At 41.6% G+C, this 24,590-nt stretch overlaps 1 protein-coding gene and 1 pseudogene across 1 annotated transcript; both read left to right on the top strand.

The window, feature by feature from the left end:
- Positions 1-173: 173 nt before the first annotated feature.
- On the top strand, positions 174-3,232 carry LOC120097481 (ral guanine nucleotide dissociation stimulator-like). Its single transcript, XM_039095063.2, has 3 exons — positions 174-414; positions 540-736; positions 2,479-3,232. Exons 1-3 carry the CDS (start codon positions 238-240, stop codon positions 2,777-2,779), a joined length of 675 nt encoding a protein of 224 aa, XP_038950991.1. The 5' UTR covers positions 174-237; the 3' UTR covers positions 2,780-3,232.
- A 14,551-nt stretch (positions 3,233-17,783) lies between these two features.
- Ralgds-ps3 (ral guanine nucleotide dissociation stimulator, pseudogene 3) lies at positions 17,784-21,245 on the top strand (annotated as a pseudogene).
- The last annotated feature ends 3,345 nt before the right edge of the window (positions 21,246-24,590 follow it).

Below are 24,590 nucleotides of genomic sequence, written 5' to 3'. Positions count from 1 at the left end.
AGATATCTCTGGGAATAGTGGAGTGGGAAACAGATGTGTACCTGATTGAATTTGTGCACCTAGGAAATGGGTGTGGACATGGGGGCCTTTAAGGCAACAAGTACTGTTGAAGAAGTGACAGTAATGGAACCTCCCTTTTGAAAATTACCTAAGAACACAGAACCTCGGTAACCAGGCAACCCATTGGTTAGAGGAAGGCCTGCAGGCTCACTTGGTAGAGACAGTAGAGAGGGCAGAATGTTCTCTTGCTGTCTTCGGACTACTCGAGGCTCAAGCCTCAAGAAAGACAACAGGAGGGACCATGATGTTGTCTGGAGGCACAGACTTCAGTCTTGCCTTCAGTGCCTATGGCCATTTACTCAAAGGGGAAATAATTTGACCAAAGCCAACCACAGAATGACTCACACAGACCTGGTAACTACTCTGTTTTCTCTTGGTGTTCAGAATAGAAATAATTCAGGGAAACTTGAAATGAGGAGAACCAATCAGATTTTGCACATTTGTGCCAGTTCGAGTCCTCCACTTTGATCTTTTTTCAGGATGAGAAGGTTTCTGCGCAAAAGAACCTGATGGAGACCAGGACTGAGTCATACATCAGGGCACAGACTGTGGTTGAGCAGATGAACACACTGGTGCCTTCTCTGGACAAAGGGTACCCATTGGTTGACTTAGCTTTTCTATCTACATATAAAAGTTCTGCCACACCCCTTCACATATTGGACCTGCTGTTTGTGAGGTGAGTGCCCATGTCTAAGCCCATAGTTCTTAAAGTTTTCTGTTGGTTTCAGGAAATTCCCTCCCTTCCTCTGTCTCTGTCTATCTGTCTCTCTGTCTCTCTGTCTCTCTCTCTGTCTCGGTCTTGTGTGTCTCTCTGTGTGTGTCTCTCTCTGTGTGTGTCTCTCTCTGTCTCTCTCTGTCTCTCTCTGTTGTGTTTCTCTCTCTCTGTCTCTCTCTCTGTGTCTCTGTCTCTCTTTCTATTCTCTCTCTCTGTCTCTCTCTGTTATCTAATCTCTCTTTGTCTCCATATGTCCTTGTCTCTGTTTTTCTCTCTCTCTTTGTTTCTTTCTCTTACTTTCTCTCTCACCTTACCTTCTCTTTCTCTAACCCTTTCAGTCTCTCTCGCTGTGTGTGTGTGTGTGTGTGTGTGTGTGTGTGTGTGTGTCTGTGTGTTGCTGATAATTCTAAGAGCTTCTTATTGGTTTACGGAAAATCCCTCCCTCAGTCTCTCTCAGTCCCTCTCACTCTCTCTATCTCACCCAAACTATGTCTGTTAATTGTCCATTTCTGTTGCTCTCTGTGTCCTTTTCTCTACTTGATTCTCTCTTTCTCACTTTCTCTCTCTCCTTTTTCTCTCTCTCTCTGTCTCTCTTTGTGTGTGCATGTGTGTGAATGATTGTTTTTGTTTGCATGTTTGTGTATTTGGGTATGTGTATCTTGCTAATAGTTCTCAGAGCTTCCTGTTGATTTCAGGAATTTTCATCCCTTCCTCAGTCACTTTAGTGTCTCTCTGTCTCTCTCTGTCTCTGTCTCTTTGTCTCTTTGTCTCTGTCTCTCTGTCTCTCTCTCTCTCTCTCTCTCTCTCTCTCTCTCTCTCTCTCTCTTTCTCTCTCTGTCACTCTTTCCCACTCTCCCTCCCCCTCTCTCTGTCTCCCACGATCCCTGTTTCTTTTTCTGTCTCCCTTTGTTTCTTTCTCTCTCACGATCTCTCCCTCTCTTTCTCTCATTCTCTCTGTCATTTTTGCTGTGTTGTGTGTGTGCCTGTATTTCTTGCTGATATTTCTCAGAGTTCTTGTTTGTCCAGGGATTTCGCTCATTTCTTCAGTGTCTCTCTGTGTCTCTTTCTTTTATTCTCTGTGTGTGTGTGTCTCTCACTGTATCTCTATCTCTTTCTCCCTCTATCTCTCTCTCTGTTTCTGTCTCTGTTTTCTCTCTGACAGTTTTGCTCTCTTTCTCTCCTGCTCTCAGTCTCTCCATCTGTCTATCTGTCTCTCTGTCTCTCTCTCCTTTGGTGTGTGGGTGTGTTTCTGTGTTTCTGTGTGTATGTCTCTCTGTGTGTTTATGTGAGCTTGTTTTATGTCTTGCTCACATTTTCCCTTTGTCTTTTTCTCTCTTTATCTTCTCATCTCCCAATCTTTTCTTTCAGCTCTCCCTTTCCTTTCGCTCTCCATGTCATCTCAGGCTCTATCCCTGTCTCTATCTCAGTTTCTGTCTCTATCTCAATCTATATAAAGGAGGTTCTAGAAATTTTAGAGTACCCAGGAGAGATGTCTCCCAGTAGATGCCCATGAAGGATAATCCAGGAAAGCATGTGACCAAGGAGATTTCTTAATAAAGATGCCTGTGTTCAACATTTGCACAGATACATTGAAAGAACTATTGTGCACAGCTGAAATTCTAATCCTGAGAGCAAACAGGACTGCCTGTATTAGGTGAGGGGCATGGGACTTTAGAGCTGACATTCTCTCTGGTGTTCTCTAGGTACGCATACTTCAGCCCTCATTCTAAAGAGGATGAACAAGTAAAGAACACCCTCTGTAGCTTCTTGGAAACATGGATCGACAAGAACCCTGAGGACTTTTGTGACCCATCAGACTTGTTGCCTCTGAAATACCTGAAGGCCTACTTGAGTGTATACATCCACTGTGATCTTAGTGTCCGTGTCAAGAGGCTGCTGACACAGTTGGAGGAAGAACATGCCAAGGATTCCCAGGCCGAAGATGAGGAAGACTCAGATCTGGGGAGACACACATCTTCAGAACCACAGATTGAATGGGTTTAAACCAACAGGGAAAAGAGACATTCTGGAGGCTGAACCAACTTGTGCACCAGAGCTGGAGGGCAGAGAACCCTCTAGAAGTTTCTGTGACACAAGAGACTTTGTAACCAGATGTGTCAGCAGCTGCCCAGACAGCACACATGATAGCAGCTGTGGAACCTGTGTCTCAGTCTGTCTGTAGATGCAATGTATCTTTCAGTCATTTCCTGCTTGTTACAGTGGGCCTACCTATTTAGAGAATGGCCCTGTCAGCTGTGGTCATCAATTGGTATCCATCTTATATCTGATCTGTGGCCCCTTTGCCTCATGATCAGCTGCTGATTTCAATCCAGCAGCAGTTCCAACCCCACAAGCCAGCCTTCCCCTCCCCTGAGAAAGAGCCCTTTTATTCCTTCTGATATTTCAATATTGTGTTTATTTTAAGTATTAGTTTAATAAATTGTTAGTATTTGTTTACCATGTCTGAAATGCTATCCAATAATGAGACAAAATATCTGCAAATTATAAAATATTCTCTTTGATATATTATTTTAAGTTTATTCAAAGTTGCTTAAGGAGCAAAAATAATTTGAAAGAAAACATAAGTGTTTAAAACTATTAAGTGACATGTTTAGGTTATAAAATGTATATGTCTCTCTGCCCCCAGACCCGGTGAGAGAGAGACCCAACCGCCTGGTCAGGTGGGCACTCCTGAGGCTGCAGAGTGGAAGAGACCACCAACACTGCTCACCCCTGCCCACATCCCTGGCCCAAGAGGAAACTGTATAAGGCCTCTGGGCTCCCGTGGGGGAGGGCCCAGGAGCAGCAGGACCCCTGCCTGAGACACCGCTGGAACCTGAGGGAAACAGACCGGATAAACATTTCTCTGCACCCAAATCCCGTGAGAGGGAGAGCTAAACCTTCAGAGAGGCAGACAACCCTGGGAAACCAGAAGAGACTGCTCCCTGCACACACATCTCGGACGCCAGAGGAAAAAGCCAAAGACCATCTGGAACCCTGGTGCACTGAAGCTCCCGGAAGGGGCGGCACAGGTCTTCCTGGTTGCTGCCACTGCAGTTAGCCCCTGGGCAGCACCCCACGAGCGAACCTGAGCCTCGGGACCACAGGTAAGACCAAATTTTCTGCTGCAAGAAAGCTGCCTGGTGAGCTTGGAACAAACGGAAGCAGAATTTCTCTAGGACCGGGCACGTTCTGTGTTTACCGGAAGTCCCACACCCGCGGACCCCGGCCCGCAGCAGCTCTCTGCCCCCAGACCCGGTGAGAGAGAGACCTCACCGCCTGGTCAGGTGGGCACTCCTGAGGCTGCAGAGCAGAAGAGACCACCAACACTGCTCACCCCTGCCCACATCCCTGGCCCAAGAGGAAACTGTATAAGGCCTCTGGGCTCCCGTGGGGGAGGGCCCAGGAGCGGCAGGACCCCTGCCTGAGACACCACTGGAACCTGAAAGAAACAGACCGGATAAACAGTTCTCTGCACCCAAATCCCGTGGGAGGGAGAGCTAAACCTTCAGAGAGGCAGACAAGCCTGGGAAACCAGAAGAGACTGCTCCCTGCACACACATCTCGGACGCCAGAGGAAAAAGCCAAAGACCATCTGGAACCCTGGTGCACTGAAGCTCCTGGAAGGGGCGGCACAGGTCTTCCTGGTTGCTGCCACTGCAGAGAGCCCGTGGGCAGCACCCCATGAGCGAACTTGAGCCTCAGGACCACAGGTAAGACCAAATTTTCTGCTGCAAGAAAGCTGCCTGGTGAACTCAAGACACGGGCCCACAGGAACAACTGAAGACCTGTAGAGAGGAAAAACTACACGCCCGAAAGCAGAACACTGTTCCCATAACTGACTGAAGGAGAGGAAAACAGGTCTACAGCAGTCCTGACACACAGGCTTATAGGACAGTCTAGCCACTGTCAGAAATAGCAGAACAAAGTAACACTAGAGATAATCTGATGGCGAGAGGCAAGCACAGGAACCCAAGCAACAGAAACCAAGACTACATGGCACCATCGGAGCCCAATTCTCCCATCAAAACAAACATGGAATATCCAAACACACCAGAAAAGCAAGATCTAGTTTCAAAATCATTTTTGATCATGATGCTGGAGGACTTCAAGAAAGACATGAAGAACTCCCTTAGAGAACAAGTAGAAGCCTACAGAGAGGAATCGCGAAAATGCCTGAAAGAATCGCAAAAATCCCTGAAAGAATTCCAGGAAAACATAAATAAACAAGTAGAAGCCCATAGAGAGGAGACACAAAAATCCCTGAAAGAATTCCAGGAAAACACAATCAAACAGTTGAAGGAATTAAAAATGGAAATAGAAGCAATCAAGAAAGAACACATGGAAACAACCCTGGATATAGAAAACCAAAGGAAGAGAGAAGGAGACGTAGATACAAGTATCACCAACAGAATACAAGAGATGGAAGAGAGAATCTCAGGAGCAGAAGATTCCATAGAAATCATTGACTCAACTGTCAAAGATAATGTAAAGCGGAAAAAGCTACTGGTCCAAAACATACAGGAAATCCAGGACTCAATGAGAAGATCAAACCTAAGGATAATAGGTATAGAAGAGAGTGAAGACTCCCAGCTCAAAGGACCAGTAAATATCTTCAACAAAATCATAGAAGAAAACTTCCCTAACCTAAAAAAAGAGATACCCATAGACATACAAGAAGCCTACAGAACTCCAAATAGATTGGACCAGAAAAGAAACACCTCCCGTCACATAATTGTCAAAACACCAAACGCACAAAATAAAGAAAGAATATTAAAAGCAGTAAGGGAAAGAGGTCAAGTAACATATAAAGGCAGACCTATCAGAATCACACCAGACTTCTCGCCAGAAACTATGAAGGCCAGAAGATCCTGGACTGATGTCATACAGACCCAAAGAGAACACAAATGCCAGCCCAGGTTACTGTATCCAGCAAAACTCTCAATTAACATTGATGGAGAAACCAAGATATTCCATGACAAAACCAAATTTACACATTATCTTTCTACAAATCCAGCACTACAAAGGATAATAAATGGTAAAGCCCAACATAAGGAGGCAAGCTATACCCTAGAAGAAGCAAGGAACTAATCGTCTTGGCAACAAAACAAAGAGAATGAAAGCACACAAACATAACCTCACATCCAAATATGAATATAAAGGGAAACAATAATCACTATTCCTTAATATCTCTCAATATCAATGGCCTCAACTCCCCAATAAAAAGACATAGATTAACAAACTGGATACGCAACGAGGACCCTGCATTCTGCTGCCTACAGGAAACACACCTCAGAGACAAAGACAGACACTACCTCAGAGTGAAAGGCTGGAAAACAACTTTCCAAGCAAATGGTCAGAAGAAGCAAGCTGGAGTAGCCATTCTAATATCAAATAAAATCAATTTCCAACTAAAAGTCATCAAAAAAGATAAGGAAGGACACTTCATATTCATCAAAGGAAAAATCCAAAAGATGAACTCTCAATCCTAAATATCTATCCCCCAAATGCAAGGGCACCTACATACGTAAAAGAAACCTTACTAAAGCTCAAAACACACATTGTACCTCACACAATAATAGTGGGAGATTTCAACACCCCACTCTCATCAATGGACAGATCATGGAAACAGAAATTGAACAAAGACGTAGACAGACTAAGAGAAGTCATGAGCCAAATGGACTTAACGGATATTTATAGAACATTCTATCCTAAAGCAAAAGGATATACCTTCTTCTCAGCTCCTCATGGTACTTTCTCCAAAATTGACCATATAATTGGTCAAAAAACGGGCCTCAACAGGTACAGAAAGATAGAAATAATCCCATGCGTGCTATCAGACCACCACGGCCTAAAACTGGTCTTCAATAACAATAAGGGAAGAATGCCCACATATACGTGGAAATTGAACAATGCTCTACTCAATGATAACCTGGTCAAGGAAGAAATAAAGAAAGAAATTAAAGGCATTTTAGAATTTAATGAAAATGAAGGTACAACATACCCAAACTTATGGGACACAATGAAAGCTGTGCTGGGGGGAAAACGCATAGCGCTGAGTGCCTGCAGAAAGAAACAGGAAAGAGCATATGTCAGCAGCTTGACAGCACACCTAAAAGCTCTAGAACAAAAAGAAGCAAATACACCCAGGAGGAGTAGAAGGCAGGAAATAATCAAACTCAGAGCTGAAATCAACCAAGTAGAAACAAAAAGGACCATAGAAAGAATCAACAGAACCAAAAGTTGGTTCTTTGAGAAAATCAACAAGATAGATAAACCCTTAGCCAGACTAACGAGAGGACACAGAGAGTGTGTCCAAATTAACAAAATCAGAAATTAAAAGGGAGACATAACTACAGACTCAGAGGAAATTCAATAAATCATCAGATCTTACTATAAAAACCTATATTCAACAAAATTTGAAAATCTTCAGGAAACGGACAATTTCCTAGACAGATACCAGGTATCGAAGTTAAATCAGGAACAGATAAACCAGTTAAACAACCCCATAACTCCTAAGGAAATAGAAGCAGTCATTAAAGGTCTCCCATCCAAAAAGAGCCCAGGTCCAGACGGGTTTAGTGCAGAATTCTATCAAACCTTCATAGAAGACCTCATACCAATATTATCCAAACTATTCCACAAAATTGAAACAGCTGGAGCCCTACGGAATTCCTTCTACGAAGCCACAATTACTCTTATACCTAAACCACACAAAGACACAACAAAGAAAGAGAACTTCAGACCAATTTCCCTTATGAATATCGACGCAAAAATACTCAATAAAATTCTGGCAAACCGAATTCAAGAGCACATCAAAACAATCATCCACCATGATCAAGTAGGCTTCATCCCAGGCATGCAGGGATGGTTTAATATACGGAAAACCATCAATGTGATCCATTATATAAACAAACTGAAAGAACAGAACCACATGATCATTTCATTAGATGCTGAGAAAGCATTTGACAAAATTCAACACCCCTTCATGATAAAAGTCCTGGAAAGAATAGGAATTCAAGGCCCATACCTAAACATAGTAAAAGCCATATACAGCAAACCAGTTGCTAACATTAAACTAAATGGAGAGAAACTTGAAGCAATCCCACTAAAATCAGGGACTAGACAAGGCTGCCCACTCTCTCCCTACTTATTCAATATAGTTCTTGAAGTTCTAGCCTGAGCAATCAGACAACAAAAGGAGATCAAGGGGATACAGATCGGAAAAAAGAGGTCAAAATATCATTATTTGCAGATGACATGATAGTATATTTAAGTGATCCCAAAAGTTCCACCAGAGAACTACTAAAGCTGATAAACAACTTCAGCAAAGTGGCTGGGTATAAAATTAACTCAAATAAATCAGTTGCCTTCCTCTATACAAAAGAGAAACAAGCCGAGAAAGAAATTAGGGAAACGACACCCTTCATAATAGACCCAAATAATATAAAGTACCTCGGTGTGACTTTAACCAAGCAAGTAAAAGATCTGTACAATAAGAACTTCAAGACACTGAGGAAAGAAATTGAAGAAGACCTCAGAAGATGGAAAGATCTCCCATGCTCATGGATTGGCAGGATTAATATAGTAAAAATGGCCATTTTACCAAAAGCAATCTACAGATTCAATGCAATCCCCATCAAAATACCAATCCAATTCTTCAAAGAGTTAGACAGAACAATTTGCAAATTCATCTGGAATAACAAAAAACCCAGGATAGCTAGAGCTATCCTCAACAATAAAAGGACTTCAGGGGGAATCACTATCCCTGAACTCAAGCAGTATTACAGAGCAATAGTGATAAAAACTGCATGGTATTGGTACAGAGACAGACAGATAGACCAATGGAATAGAATTGAAGACCCAGAAATGAACCCACACACCTATGGTCACTTGATTTTTGACAAAGGAGCCAAAACCATCCAATGGAAAAAAGATAGCATTTTCAGCAAATGGTGCTGGTTCAACTGGAGGGCAACATGTAGAAGAATGCAGATCGATCCATGCTTATCACCCTGTACAAAGCTTAAGTCCAAGTGGATCAAGGACCTCCACATCAAACCAGACACACTCAAACTAATAGAAGAAAAACTAGGGAAGCATCTGAAACACATAGGCACTTGAAAAAATTTCCTGAACAAAACACCAATGGCTTATTCTCTAAGATCAAGAATCGACAAATGGGATCTCATAAAACTGCAAAGCTTCTGTAAGGCAAAGGACACTGTGGTTAGGACAAAACGGCAACCAACAGATTGGGAAAAGATCTTTACCAATCCTACAACAGATAGAGGCCTTATATCCAAAATATACAAAGAACTCAAGAAGTTAGACCGCAGGGAAACAAATAACCCTATTAAAAAATGGGGTTCAGAGCTAAACAAAAAATCACAGCTGAGGAATGCCGAATGGCTGAGAAACACCTGAAGAAATGTTCAACATCTTTAGTCATAAGGGAAATGCAAATCAAAACAACCCTGAGATTTCACCTCACACCAGTGAGAATGGCTAAGATCAAAAACTCAGGTGACAGCAGATGCTGGCAAGGATGTGGAGAAAGAGGAACACTCCTCCATTGTTGGTGGGATTGCAGACTGGTAAAACCATTCTGGAAATCAGTCTGGAGGTTCCTCAGAAAATTGGACATTGAACTGCCTGAGGATCCAGCTATACCTCTCTTGGGCATATACCCAAAAGATGCCTCAACATATAAAAGAGACACGTGCTCCACTATGTTCATCGCAGCCTTATTTATAATAGCCAGAAAATGGAAAGAACCCAGATGCCCTTCAACAGAGGAATGGATACAGAAAATGTGGTACATCTACACAATGGAATATTACTCAGCTATCAAAAACAACGAGTTTATGAAATTCGTAGGCAAATGGTTGGAACTGGAAAATATCATCCTGAGTGAGCTAACCCAATCACAGAAAGACATACATGGTATGCACTCATTGATAAGTGGCTATTAGCCCAAATGCTTGAATTACCCTAGATCCCTAGAACAAACGAAACTCAAGACGGATGATCAAAATGTGAATGCTTCACTCCTTCTTTAAATGAGGAAAAAGAATACCCCTGGCAGGGAAGGGAGAGGCAAAGAATAAAACAGAGACTGAAGGAACACCCATTCAGAGCCTGCCCCACATGTGGCCCATATATATACAGCCACCCAATTAGACAAGATGGATGAAGCAAAGAAGTGCAGACCGAGAGGAGCCGGATGTAGTTCGCTCCTGAGAGACACAGCCAGAATACAGCAAATACAGAGGCGAATGCCAGCAGCAAACCACTGAACTGAGAATAGGTCCCCTATTGAAGGAATTAGAGAAAGAACTGGAAGAGCTTGAAGGGGCTCGAGACCCCAAAAGTACAACAATGCCAAGCAACCAGAGCTTCCAGGGACTAAGCCACTACCTAAAGACTATACATGGACTGACCCTGGACTCTGACCCCATAGGTAGCAATGAATATCCTAGTAAGAGCACCAGTGGAAGGGGAAGCCCTGGGTCCTGCTAAGACTGAACCCCCAGTGAACTAGTCTATGGGGGGAGGGCGGCAATTGGGGGAGGGTTGGGAGGGGAACACCCATAAGGAAGGGGAGGGGGATGTTTGTTCGGAAACCGGGAAAGGGAATAACACTCGAAATGTATATAAGAAATACTCAAGTTAATAAAAAAAATGTATATGTCTTCAATAGACATTTTTCTCAAGAAGTAATACACATCACTACTAAATTACATGTAATAAAGTTCAACTTTAGCTTTCAGTAATCTTTATCTAAACTCGTGGGGTGGTACCACTTTCCTCCATTGGAAACAGTACAAGTCACATAGAAATGGTTACATTTTACACCCAGATGGTCCAAAGTTTCTGGAGGATGGGGAATCATAGAACCACAGCTCATTACTAGGACACATGTAGAAGGCCTTAACTTCTTTAAATGATATGTGGCCAGGTCTTGCAAGTTACACAAGCAACTAAATTGACATTGCACCAGCCATGTTGTGTAAATCACACAAAGAATTAAAATCAGAAAGCCAAACTGCACGAATGACCTGCAGAAGAGGAAGGGATTCATTGTGCCTTGCTACAGCATACGCAAGGGTTAAAGTTACTGTGCTAAGCCAATAAGTCAGACAATTCTAGAATTAGGCAAAAATATTGGCAATGGATAGATCTATGGAGGCAGACATCCCATGTTATTTTGGAATGAGAAAATGTTTTCAATGGTAGAAGGTGCTCTTCAAATGTAGAAAACATTTTCTAAAAGTGCACAATGCATTTTAATTGTATCTACCCCTCACCACCTCCCATCTAGTCATCCCATGACTTTACCACCAGACTACATTCTGGTATCAATTAATTAAATAAAATTTTACTTATTTATTTATGATAGAAATTAATGATGCAATATTCCAATTTTATTCACCCTGTGCATCCAAGTAATGTATGTCATGTACTAAAAGGAATGTGATCTCTACCTTATTACACCAATACAGTCACTCTACCACTGATCATTTCCTCAAACCAAAATCAAACCCCCCTCCCCAAAGAGAGCAACTGCTATAAGGAACTCAGCAAGGATGAGGATGTCAGAAACCCCTTCTCCATGGCAAAGAAGAAGCATAAAATCCCTCAGGACCAAAGCAGAATCCATATATATATATATATATATATATATATATATATATATATATATATATATATATATATATATATATATATATGGGTGTGTGTGTGTGTGTGTATGTGACAATAAGAGTTAAAAGAGAAAGATGTATCAGTATATAAATAATAATGCAATATAAAAAGTAATTTTAAAAAGTCCTGATAGTACATTATGAAACAAGAAACCTCCACAGTAGATTTAAATGGGTTCATTTACTCTTGGCCATTTCCTGATGAACATGAGGACTGTACCTAAGAGGAGTTTGTTTCCTTAGAGACTCCATTAGAAAAAAACTAAATTTTCAATTGCAAGGTGTTATCAGGTGAAGATACTCCGGGGTTAAGAATGGCTGCATGAGGCCGCTTCTCCAATATAGGACTGAGTGTTCCAAGGTGTCTCACTCTACATAATGTCTGCTTATGGGCCTCAGTATGTCTTGTGATCTGCTTGAGAAGGACTCTGCTCTGATGCTAAGTGAGCAAGGCACTGTTCTATGATCATAAGAGATAATTAGAAATCACTTTTTCAATCTTTCTTTTGTAGAGAATCCCATTTACATTATCCCCAGGTCACTCACCTATCCAGTCTCAGGTTCTTGGTCAGCCAAGCAGTGTCAGGTGTGGTGTCCATGTCAGAGAATGAATCCTAAGTCAAGGCAGATATCTGTCCGTTATTCCCACAATATTTGTGTCCCAGTACTACAAGCATATCTAGTGACATTATACTCAAAGGTTTTGTACTATGGTTAGAGTATATGGGTTTTTTTCCCTAGATAAAACTGCAGACATTTCTAGGAAAGAGTAAATGCTTGAAAGCCATGGAATCCCTGCTTTGGATTTCTCACATCTCAGACAGCACTTTCCCCTCCTGGAGCATCCGCTGTCTCAGTGTAAGCTACTGTGATGAGCACAGTCAAACTCTCCATGTTTTGCCTCATCCTGTGGACATGCCCAAAGGCTGGGAGCACATGGACCAACAATACAGACCTAAACAGAATTCTCAACAGATACTCTCACTTAAAGAAATGCACTATGAGAAATGTTCATCATCCCTATTCATCAGGGAAGAGCAAATAAAATGATTGTGAGATCCATCTTATATCAGAAGAGCTAAAACAATAAAGAAAGTCAAAGTTGATGCTAAGAGGGAGGGGAACACTTTTCTAATGTTGCTGGAAGTATAAACTTGTACAATAACTTTGGAAGTCAACATTTTCGGTTTTGAGAAAAAATGCTTAAGACAAGTTCACTTGCTAAATTATTTTCATACAGTATTAATTGTTAATGTCTAGAAACAACCTAAAATCCTTCAACTAAAGAGCAGATAAAGATATATTTTTCACGTAGACAGTGGAGTGCGCTCCAGCTGTTAAACTCGTCATCTTGCTCCATCCTGGCAAAGGAAAGGACCAAGAAAACAAACATGAACTGACGTACATGTGGAAGCTATGTTTAGAGTAAAGAGCAGGTGTGCTACAGTCCACAACCCAGAGGAGCTAAGTGATACGAAGAACGAAGATGATGATGGATGCACCACACTGTGAAGAAGACCACAATAGATATCTGTCTCCCAGTGGACAGATTAGGATATCAGCCCAGCCACAAAACATTTCACCTATATTTTGTACAGCCTGAAAGATAAAGTTGCACAGAAATTGAGAAAGTGTCTAATGAATGCCTTGATAGGTTTGGACCTAAGCCATGAGTGTGTTTCGACCCGTAACAATTCTGGGAGTACCAAGAACCACACGTTGGACTACCCAGAGTCACAGATGAACTTTGAGATCAGATAGAAATAAATGAATTGAAAAAAACGCCAAGAAAAAGATTTCTAATAATATTCTGCTATACTCCGAGATTGGTCCTACCCTCTATTGTCATCAGAAAAGCTTCACTTAGTAAATGATGAAAACCAATGCAAAGGTTATGTAGAGGTGGGCTGCAAGAATTTTTGTAGGAGTTGGGGTTAAAGGAAAACAGAAGAAAAAAATGCAGCCAAATTGAGCCCATACAGTACTGGAAATGACCAGTCCACCAGAGAGCCTGCATGGGGAGGGACCTAGAAGCCTACATTTGATGGCCCTAGGCCCTCAGCACCTTGCAACTCTAGTGTAGGTTCATCTTCATGCGAAGCTTTAACAGTGGTAGCAGGGTCTCTTTCTGCTGCTCTTGCCTATGCCTGGGGGCCTTTCCCCTCACTGGGTTCCATGCTCTAGCCTTAAATGAAGAAGAAGTACCCTGGCTTAATGAAAATTGAGAAACCATGGTTTCCAAATATACATGGGAAGCCTGCCCTATTCTGAAAAGGAAGGAAGGAGGAACAGCTAGAAATGATGCAAATAGTGCTACTGGAGAGAGAAAGAGACTGAGAGAAGTCAGAGAGGGCAGGATGGATACATGGAGAGAAGCAGGAAGGGAGAGAAGGAAGTAGGTAGGGAGGGACAGAATGAGGGATGGAGGGAGTGACAGAGAGAGAGTGAAAGAGAGACAGAGACAGACAGAAATACAGAGAGACAGAGTAAGATGTAGAAAGACACAAAGAGAGACACACAACAACAGGCAGATTCACACAGAAACAGAGAGGGAGAATAGAATAAACATTCAACAACAAAAAGTAAAGGGTTGTGTCTATGAATGTTATTTAAATATTCTTTAAGACGTTTCCCTCCCCTCTTTAGGGTTGGTCAGTTTCTAAACAGGCTACATTGGTGACTGGGCTTTTGCTTTGGCATAAACTTTTCCTGATCCAACAGACATAAAGGCTCAAACCTAAACATAGTAAAAGCACCTATGAAATGTGTACCCACTGAAGAACAGAAGGTGGTGAGCCCTCCTGTTGAATTATGGAAATGGTGGAGGATAAAGAGAAAATCAACCCTGGAGTAGGACCAGCGGTCTCAACCTGGAACCTCTGAGATTCCTAACACAGGGGATGACCAAAAAGGCAACACTAACCTGCTGAGATGAGGCCTCCAACACTTGTATAGCAGAGGACTCCCCCGACAGGGTTCATTTCTAGAAAATATAGCTAACCCTCAGGAAACTGGAAGCCCCAAGAAGTTTAGGGGTCCTTTGGACTGGATGGGATGCACGCATCCATGGGGAGTCACATGGCATGAAGCTTGGAAACCAGATGGAGAGATGCCATGTGGTACACTCAGGGTTTGGACGTACGTAGAATAAAGTATGGAGTGTATATATTAATGAATGAGCGCACAAAGGCATGAATGAATAAATGAATGAATGAGATAATTAATTAATTAGAAAAAGAGAACTGTACCCTTACAGTCTCTTCAAGTCTAAGAGAAGACCCTTAGTCTTCAAGTAATTGGAATAGAAAACTACCATGAGATACCAGCTTACACGTCACTGTCAGAATGGCTAAGATCAAAAACTCAGGTGATAGCAGAAGCTGGCAAGGATATGGAAAAAGAAGAATACTCCTCCACTGTTGGTGATACCAAAAGCTGGTACAACCATTCTGGAAATTATTCTGGAACTATCAAAAAGATTTAAAGTATCATCTGAGGACACAGCCTTATCATTCCTGGGCATACAACCAAAAAATTCACCAACATATAACAAGACACATGCTACATTATGTTCATATCAGCCTTGTTTATAATAACTGTAACCTGGAAAGACCTAGATGTCCATAAACAGAAGAGTGGATACACTCAATAGGCTATGTCTACACACAGGAGTACTTGTGAACTATTAAAAACAAATGACAACATGAAATTGTAGGAAAATGGAAAGAATTAGAAAATACCAACCTGAGTGTGGTAACTCAGTCACAAAAGAACACACATGGTATCCACTCCTTGAAAATAATATTTTAGCCAAAAATCCTGGAATACCTAAGAAAAACTTCAAACATCATATGAAGCTCAACAAGAAGGAAGAATGCTTCATTCTTTTTAGAAGGGAGAACAAAGTACTCAGGAGAGGAAATACAGAACCAAAGAGTGGAGCTTGAACTGAACAGAAGGACATCCTCCAATGACTGCCCCACCTGGGGATCCATCCCATATGATTGCACCAAACCCAATCACTATTTCTGATTCCAAGAAGTGTTGACAATACCCAGAAATGAGTGACACTAGAGAGGCTCTGCTGGAGTCCTGCTGCTATAAATGCAACCTTTGTCCTGAATAAGGAGACAAGAAGTTTGAAGTTAAAGAAAGGGCTGAAGGAGCCCAAGGGGTTTGTAACCACACAAGAAGAACAATAATGTCGACCAAAGATGTCCCACTAGAGCTCCCAAGGACCACACCAACAATGAATCACTTCACATGGAAGGACCTAGGAATCCCACCACACAGGTAGCAGGGGATGTCATTGTCCAACCTCAATAAGAGGAAAAGACCTTGGTCCTGTGAAGACTCCTTTCCCCAATGTAAGATAGTGCCAGGGTATTGTGGGTAGAATGGGTGGGTGGGAGCTGGAGCATCCTCATAGAAGCTGGGTCATGGGGAGGGACATGGGGGACGGGGTAAGGCGATAACTTTCGAAATCTAAAAACATAAAATATACAAGAAAAATAAAATTTATAAAAACAGAAAAAAAGCATAGCAAAAAAGTCCTGTGCTGATCAGGACTAGAACTAGTTCAGGCTTAAGAGCAGCAGGAAGATGGCGATTTTAAGGACCTAAGAGTGGAGAAAAGCTTTACCAGTCCTTGTGTTAATCTACCATGTTTTATGCAGGTCAAGAAAATGAAGAGGAAGCCAGTCATCTTGGAATTCCATAATTTGTGCTGCTCCACACTATGCTCCTCTACTGTGCTCTTTACCTTACAGTCAATCTTTTCAACTCACAATCTGGCTGTGTCCGTGGTAATATTTAGTCTTCCACTGCTTTTCTATCATAATTATATGTATAAATTTTACTGCAGTCATGCATATACCAGATTCATGCCTTTACTGCTGTAAGGAAGCTCTGGGATTTTTGTGGCTTATTCTTGGTTACCTGATCAGCGTCTGAGATTCTTGGGACATTATGCTCCTGTTGCATAATCCTTCACTATATAGGCTTTTCATATCTAACAACACATACACCCCACACATAGACACACACACACACACACACACACACACACACACACACACACAAACAGACGCATGTATACAAAACCACTAATGTACATGGAAGTTGGCATGTATGCAGGTAAGCACTCCCATGTAGTTTCATGCCTTCCCAGGAAAAAATATACATAATATATGTGAGAATGTTCTTATGTGCAGGCCCTCCTCACATGTACTGTGAGAATCTAGCATGCACATGCATGTGCACTTGCAGGAGGACCAGAAAACTTTTGGGTACTAGAACCAAAGAAAGTAAGAAAACATCTCAAGGAAGAACATAGGAGCAATGAACACAACTCTACTTCATTTGGCAGGGAAAGAAGTTAATAATTTAATATTACATTGCCCACCATTGTGGAGTATCAGGGAAGTCTGAGCTCATGCACATGATGTGGATTCCTCTGCTCACTGGCTTGCTAAATCATGACACAGACACTCTGATTTAAGGAGGGAGATGACAAGGGAATGAAGAGTGAATGACTTTGGAGCAAAATCACTGGTAAGAGTAGAAAAAATCTAGAGGAAGAGGTGGGATAGAAGGGAGTGAGGGAGATGAGGGAGTAGAGAAGTGATGGCTGCCACATACCACAGGGTGGGGACAGAGAAAGGGTGGTGATGGTTGCTCAAGTTTCACTCAGTTGCTGTGATAAGGACCAGGACTAAATGCTACTAAGGAAAGAGAAAGTTTTCTTGCAGGTGACAGATCAAAGTCCAACACTGAAGAGAATCAGATCAAGGACTCAAGCAGGAATTGGAAGAAGAAGCAATGGAGGATGAATCCCCTCTGAAAGAGTGCTAGGGTGCCAGCTTCCCTCTTGTAAGCCATTGGATGTTCCTAGGTCAGAGGATCACAAAGGGTTGTAAAGCTTCTGGCTTAAGCCATAAAATGATCTTGGTGGTGGACTGTCTCTGGGAAAGACAATTCCTATGCAGGCACACTGATATTGTGGGGCTGCTGGCTGTCACACATGTATGGGATCTCATTCCACACAGAATGCCTACAAGGTCAGGTAAATGGGAGGAAACATGCGTAGGGTATGTTTATGGTAGATTGGGAAGATTAGGGCAGAAATTATGAGTCTGCTGATTCAGTTCAACAGTAGAGACACAGCTTGCAAAACTGAGGTGCTGCTTATTTGGAGATATCTCTGGGAATAGTGGAGTGGGAAACAGATGTGTACCTGTGTGAATTTGTGCACCTAGGAAATGGGTGTGGACATGGGGGCTTTTAAGGCAAGTACTGTTGAAGAAGTGACAGTAATGGAACCTCCCTTTTGAAAATTACCTAAGAACACAGAACCTCGGTAACCAAGCAACCCATTGGTTAGAGCAAGGTCTGCAGGCTGACTTGGTAGAGACTGTAGAGAGGGCAGGATGTTCTCTTGCTGTCTTCGGACTACTCGAGGCTCAGGCCTCAAGAAAGACAACAGGCAGGACCATGATGGTGTCTGGAGTCACAGGCTTCAGTCTTGCCTTCAGTGCCTATGGCCATTTACTCAAAGGGGAAATAATTTGACCAAAGCCAACCACGGAATGACCCACACAAAACTGGTAACCACTCTGTTTTCTCTTGGTGGTCACAATAGAAATAATTCAGGGAAACTTGAAATGAGGAGAACCAATCAGATTTTGCACGTTTGGGCCAGTTCGACTCCTCCACTTTGATCTCTTTTCAGGATGAGAAGGTTTCTGCTCAAAAGGAACCTGATGGAGCCCAGGACTGAGTCATACATCAGGGCACAGACTGTGGTTGAGCAGATGAGCACGCTGGTGCCTTCTCTGAACGAAGGGGACCCATTGGTTGTCCTAGCTTTTCTATCTACATATAGAAGTTGTACGACACCCCTTCAGGTATTGGACCTGCTGTTTGTGAGGTGAGTGCCCATGTCCAAGACCATATTTTTAAAGATTTCTTTTGGTTTCAGGAATTTCCCTCCCTTCCTCTGTCTCTGTCTATCTGTCTCTCTGTCTCTCTGTCTTGTCTGCTGTCTCTCTGTCTGTTTCTCTCTCTCTCTCTCTCTCTCTCTCTCTCTCTCTCTCTCTCTCTCTCTCCCTGTATGTGTGTCTGTCTCTCTCTGTCTCTGTTTCTCTCTCTCTCTGTGTGAGTGTGTGTGTGTGTGTGTGTGTTTGTCTGTGTCTCTGTCTCTGTCTCTGTCTGTGTGTCTGTGTGTTGCTGATAGTTCTCAGAGCTTCTTGTTGGTTTCCAGAAAATCCCTCCCTCGGTCTCCTTCAGTGAGTCTCTTTCTATCTCACCCACACTATGTCTGTTAATTGTCCATTTCTGTCGCTCTCTGTGTCTTTTTCTCTACTTTATTCTCTCTTTCTCAATTTCTCTCTTCCTTTTTCTCACTCTCTGTCTCTCTTTGTGTTTGTTTGTGTGTATGTATGTGTGTGTGTTTGTTGCTGTTTGTGTTTGTTTTGCTGTTTGTGTTTGTGTACATGTTTCTGTATTCGTGTATGTGAATCTTGCTAACAGTTTTCTGAGCTTCCTATTGTTTTCAGAAATATCCCTCCCTCATTCTCTCTCAGTGTCTCTCACTCTTTCTATCTCTCCTACTAAATATCTGTTAATGGTCTAACTCTGTCTCTCTCTGTCATCGTCTCTCTTTGATTCTTTCTTTCTCACTTTCTCTCTCTCCCTTTTTCTCACTCTCTCTGTCTCTCTTTGTGTGCTGTGTGATTGATTGTTTGTGTTTGTGTGCATGTTTGTGGATTTGGGTATGTGTATCTTGCTAATAGTTTTCAGAGCTTCCTGTTGATTTTAGGAATTTTCCTCCCTTCTTCAGTCACTTTCAGTCTCTCTGTCTCTCTGTCTCTCTGTCTCTCTCTCTGTCTCTCTCTCTGTCTCTCTCTCTCTCTCTCTCTCTCTCTGTCACTCTCTCTCTAGCTCCCTCTCTCCCTTTTTTGTTATCTGTCTCTCTGTCTCCCACGATCCCTGTTTCTTTTTCTGTCTGCCTTTGTTTCTTTCTCTCTCACTATCTCTCCCTCTCTTTCTCTCATTCTCTCTGTCATTCTTGGTGTGTTGTGTTTGTGAGTGTGTTTCTTGCTGACACTTCTCAGAGCTCCTGTTTGTCCAGAAATTTCGCTCTTTTCCTCAGTGTCTCTCTGTGTTTCTTTCTTTTTGTCTCTCTCTCTCTCTCTGTGTGTCACTCACTGTATCTCTATCTCTGTCTCACTCTGTCTCTGTCTCTGTTTCTGTCTCTGTTTTCTCTCTCACAGTTTTTCTCTCTTTCTCTCCTGCTCTCAGTCTCTGTCTGTCTCTGTCTGTCTCTGTCTACCTTCTCTGTGTTGGTATCTTTGTGTGTTTCTGTGTGTGTGTGTGTGTGTGTGTGTGTGTGTATGTTATTTTGTTGTACTTCTTGATCACATTCTCCCTTTGTCTTTTTCTCTCCCTCTCCTTCTCATCTCCCAATCTTTTCTTTCACCCTCTCCCTTTCCTTTCGCTCTCCCTGTCATCTCAAGCTCTATCCCTGTCTCTACCTCAGTTTCTGTCTCCATCTCAATCTTTGACTGTCTCCATATCTTTATTGTCTACATAGTTCTCAGACCCCATTAGCATGCATTAAGCAATTCCTTCTCCCAAGCACGGTTCAAGCAGTTGGGCTGTCCAGATCTGGGACACTAAAGTGGATGCACCTAACCCCTCTACCTTGACAAATCATATTATCTTTCACACAAGATTTCTAAGGCCTTTGTGAATACAATGCCCTCCTATATAAAGGAGGTTCTAGAAACTTTAGAGTACCCAGGAGAGATGTGTCCAAAGTAGAGGCCCATGAGGCATAATCCAGGAAAGCATGTGACCAAGGAGATGTCTTCATACAGATTCTTGTGTTTAACATTTGCACAGATGCATTGAAAGCACCTATTGTGTACAGGTGAAGTACTAATTCTGAGAGCAGACAGGACTGCCTGTATTAGGTGAGGGGCATGGGACTTTAGAGCTGATATTCTCTCTGGTCTTTTCTAGGTATGCATACTTCAGCCCTTATTCTAAAGAGGATGAACAAGTAAAGAGCACCCTCTGTAGCTTCTTGGAAATATGGATGGACAAGAACCCTGAGGACTTTTGTGACCCATCAGACCTGTTTCCTCTGAAATACCTGAAGGGCTACTTGACTGTGTACATGCCCCACTGTGATCTTAGTGTCCGTGCCAAGAGGCTGCTGACACAGTTGGAGGAAGAACATGCCAAGGATTCCCAGGCCAAAGATTAGGAAGACTCAGATCTGGGGAGACACACATCCTCAGAACCACAGATTGAATGGGTTTAAACCAACAGGGAAAAGAGACAATCTGGAGTCTGAAACAACTTGTGCACCAGAGCTGGAGGGCAGAGAACCCTCTAGAAGTTTCTGTGACACAAGAGACTTTGTAACCAGTTGTGTCAGCAGCTGCCCAGACAGCACACATGATAGCAGCTGTGGAACCTGTGTCTTTGTCTGTAGATGCAATGTATCTTTCAGTCATTTCCTGCTTGTTACAGTGGGCCTATTTAGAAAATGGCCCTGTCACCTGTGGTCATCAATTGGTGTCCATCATATATCTGATCTGCAGCCCCTTTGCCTCATGATCTGCTGCTGATTTCAATCCAGCAGCAGTTCCAACCCTACAAGCCAGCCTTCCCCTCCCCTGAGAAAGAGCCCTTTTATTCCTTCTGATATTTCAATATTGTGTTTATTTTAAGTATTAGTTTAATAAATAGTATTTGTTTACCTGGTCTGAAATGCTATCTAATAATGAGACAAATATCTGCAAATTATGAATATCCTCTTTGATATATTATTTTAAGGTTATTCAAAGTTGCTTAAGGAACAAAAATAATTTGAAAGAAAACATAAGTGTTTAAAACAATTAAGTGGCATGCTTAAGTTATAAATTTAATCTTAAATTTACGGAAATAGACTTTTTTCTCAAGAAGTAATATACATCACTACTAAATCACATGCAATAAAGTTCAACTTTACCTTTCAGTAACATTTATCGAAACTTGTGGGGTGGTACCACTTTCCTCCAGTGGAAACAGTACAAGTCACATAGAAATGGCTACATTTTACAACCATATATTTCAACGTTTCTGGAGGATGGGGAATCATAGAACCACAGCTCCTTACTAGGGCACTTGTAGAAGGCCTTAATTTCTTTAAATGATATGTGGCCATTTGACTTTGCACCAATCATGATCTGTAAATAGCTCAAAGAATTAAAGTCAGGAAGCCAAACTGCACAAATGACCTGCAGTAGAGGAAGGGTTTATTTGTACTATGTGCCTTGCTACAGCCTAGGCAAGGTTTGAAGTTACTGTCCTAAGCTAAGAAGTCAAAGACAATTCTAGAATTAGGCAAGAATATCTGCAATGAATAGATCTATGTTTTCAGAGAAATGAAAGTTGACATCCCATGATATTTTGGAATGAGAAAATGTTTTGAAATGGGTAGGAAATGGTCTTCAAATGTAGAAAACATTATCTAAAAGTGCATAATGCATTTCGATTGTATCTACCCCTCAACACCTCCCATCTACTCATGCCATGACTTTCCCACCAGATTCCATTATGGTATAATTTAATTAATCAAATAAACATTTATTTATTTATGAGAGTAATTGATGATTTAATATTCCAATTTTTATTCAACCTCTACATCCAATTGATGTGGATCATGTAGGAATAGGAATGTGGTCGCTGCCTTATTGTACGAATATGTTCAGTGTAACACTGGTGATTTCCTCAAACCAAAATCATCCTCCCTCCCCCAAAGGGAGCAACTGCAGTCAGCAACTCAGGAAGGGCGAGGATGTCAGAAACCACCCCTTCTCCATGGCAAAGAAGAGGCATAAAATCCCTCACGACCAAAACAGAATCCATATATATACATATATATATATATATATATATATATATATATATATATATATATGCACAAAGGACAATCAGAGTAAAAAGAGAAAAAATATCAGTATATAAATAATAATGAAATAAAAATAGTAATTTACAAAAAGTCCTAATAGGACATTATGAAACCAGGGGACTCCTCCGTAGATTAAAATGGGTTCATTTTCTCTTGGCCATTTGCTGATGAACATGAGGGCTGCACTTAAGAGGAGTTTGTTTCCTTAGAGACTCCCTTAGAATAAACGAATCTTTCAATTGCAAGGTGTTATCAAGTGAAGATACTCCGGGGTTGTGAATGGCTGCATGACCACTTCTGCAATTTAGGACTGAATGTTCCAAGGTGTCTCACTCTACATAATGTCTGCTTATGGGCCACACTATGTCTTGTTATCTGCTTCAGAAGGATGCCGATCTGATGCTGACTGTGCAAGGCACTCTTCTATGAATATAACTAATCATTAGAAATCACATTGGACTCTTTCTTTTGTAGGTAAGTACTATTGACATTATCCCCAGGTCACTCAACTATCCAGTCTCAGGTTCTTGGTCAGCCAAGCAGGGTCACGTGTGATATCCATGTCAGTGAGTGAATCCTAAGTCAAGGCAGATATCTGTTGATTACTCCCACAATATTTGTGTCACAGTAGTACATGCATACCCAGTGACCTGACACCATTATAGCCAAAGGTTTTGTAATATGGTTAGAGTTCATGGTTTTGTTTTTAGGAAAAAAATACAGATATTTCTAGAAAAGAGTAAATGCTTGAAAGCCAAGGAATCCCAGCTTTGGATTCCTCACATCTCAGACAGCGCTTTCCACTCCTGGAACATCCGCTGTCTCAGTGAAGCTACTGTGATGAGCACAGTCAAACACTCTATGTACTGCCTCTCCAGTGGACATGGCCAAAGGCTGGGGGCACATGGATCAAACATACAGATCTAAACAGAATTCTCAACAGAATACTCTCAATTAAAGAAATGTACTACGAGAAATGTTCAACATCTCTATTCAACAGTGATAAGGATATAAAATGATTTTGAGATTTCATCTTACATCCAAATAGCTTAAATGAAAGAGGAAATAAAAGTTGATGCTAACAGGGAAGGGAAAACTTTTCCAGTGTTGCTGGAGGTGTAAACTTCTACAATAATTTCAGAAGTCATCACTTTGGGTTTTGGGGAAAAAATGCATAGGACAAGTTGACTTGCAAATCTATATTTTACAGTCTTTATTGGTAATGCCTGGTTACAACCTAAAGTCTTTCAACTAAAGAATGGATAAAATATATTTTACGTTTAGACAATGAAGTATGCTACAGCTATTAAAATCATCATCATCATCATGTATCATCCTGGCAAAGGAATGCAACAAGAAAACAAAAATAAACTGACTTACATGTGGAAACTATGTTTGAAGTAAAGAACAGGTGTGCTACAATCCACAAATCCAGACGAGCTAAGTAATAAGAGGAACAAAGATAATGATGGATGCCCCTCACTGTGAAGAAGATCACAATAGATATCTGTCTTATGTATACTGCTGTGGGGTGCAGTTAAGGGAGGGGTCTAAAGAAAGTTGAGAAATGGAAAAAGGAAGAACGAATTGGGACAGTGGGAAATAGTGTTTGGATAATGAGAAAGAATTGTGTGTTGTTATCTCTGGGAAAAACTGGAAACCGAGTGCAATGGAAAGTTCTAGGAATCAATGATGGGTAATCCCAGATTAGATTTCGAGAAGTTTGGGATAATGGGTCTTCTCCTATAATCAGAAAGTCTTCCAGTGGACAGATTAGGATATCAGCCCAGCCCCAAAACATTTCAACTATATTTTGTACAACCTGTAAGATTTGCTGTAGAAAAGTGGCACAGAAATTGTGAAAATGCCTAATAAATGCCTTGATAAGTTGAGACCTAAGCCATGAGTGTGTGTCCACCCCTAACAATTCTTGGAGTACCAAGTACCACAGGCTAGACTACCCAGAGTCACAGATGCACATAGAGATCGATAGAAACAAATGAATTGAAAACATGCCAATGAAAAGATTTCTAATCATATTCTTATATACTCAGAGATTGGTCCTACCCTCTATTGTCATCAGAAAAGCTTCACTTAGTAAATAATGAAAACCAATTCAAAGACACACAGTCAACATTAGGTAGAG

Source organism: Rattus norvegicus, chromosome 16 (assembly GCF_036323735.1).
Source record: "Rattus norvegicus strain BN/NHsdMcwi chromosome 16, GRCr8, whole genome shotgun sequence".
In the NCBI taxonomy this organism is placed as follows: domain Eukaryota; kingdom Metazoa; phylum Chordata; class Mammalia; order Rodentia; family Muridae; genus Rattus; species Rattus norvegicus.
Note: the sequence above shows the minus strand (reverse complement) of the source record. Positions and strands in the feature narration are given on the sequence as shown.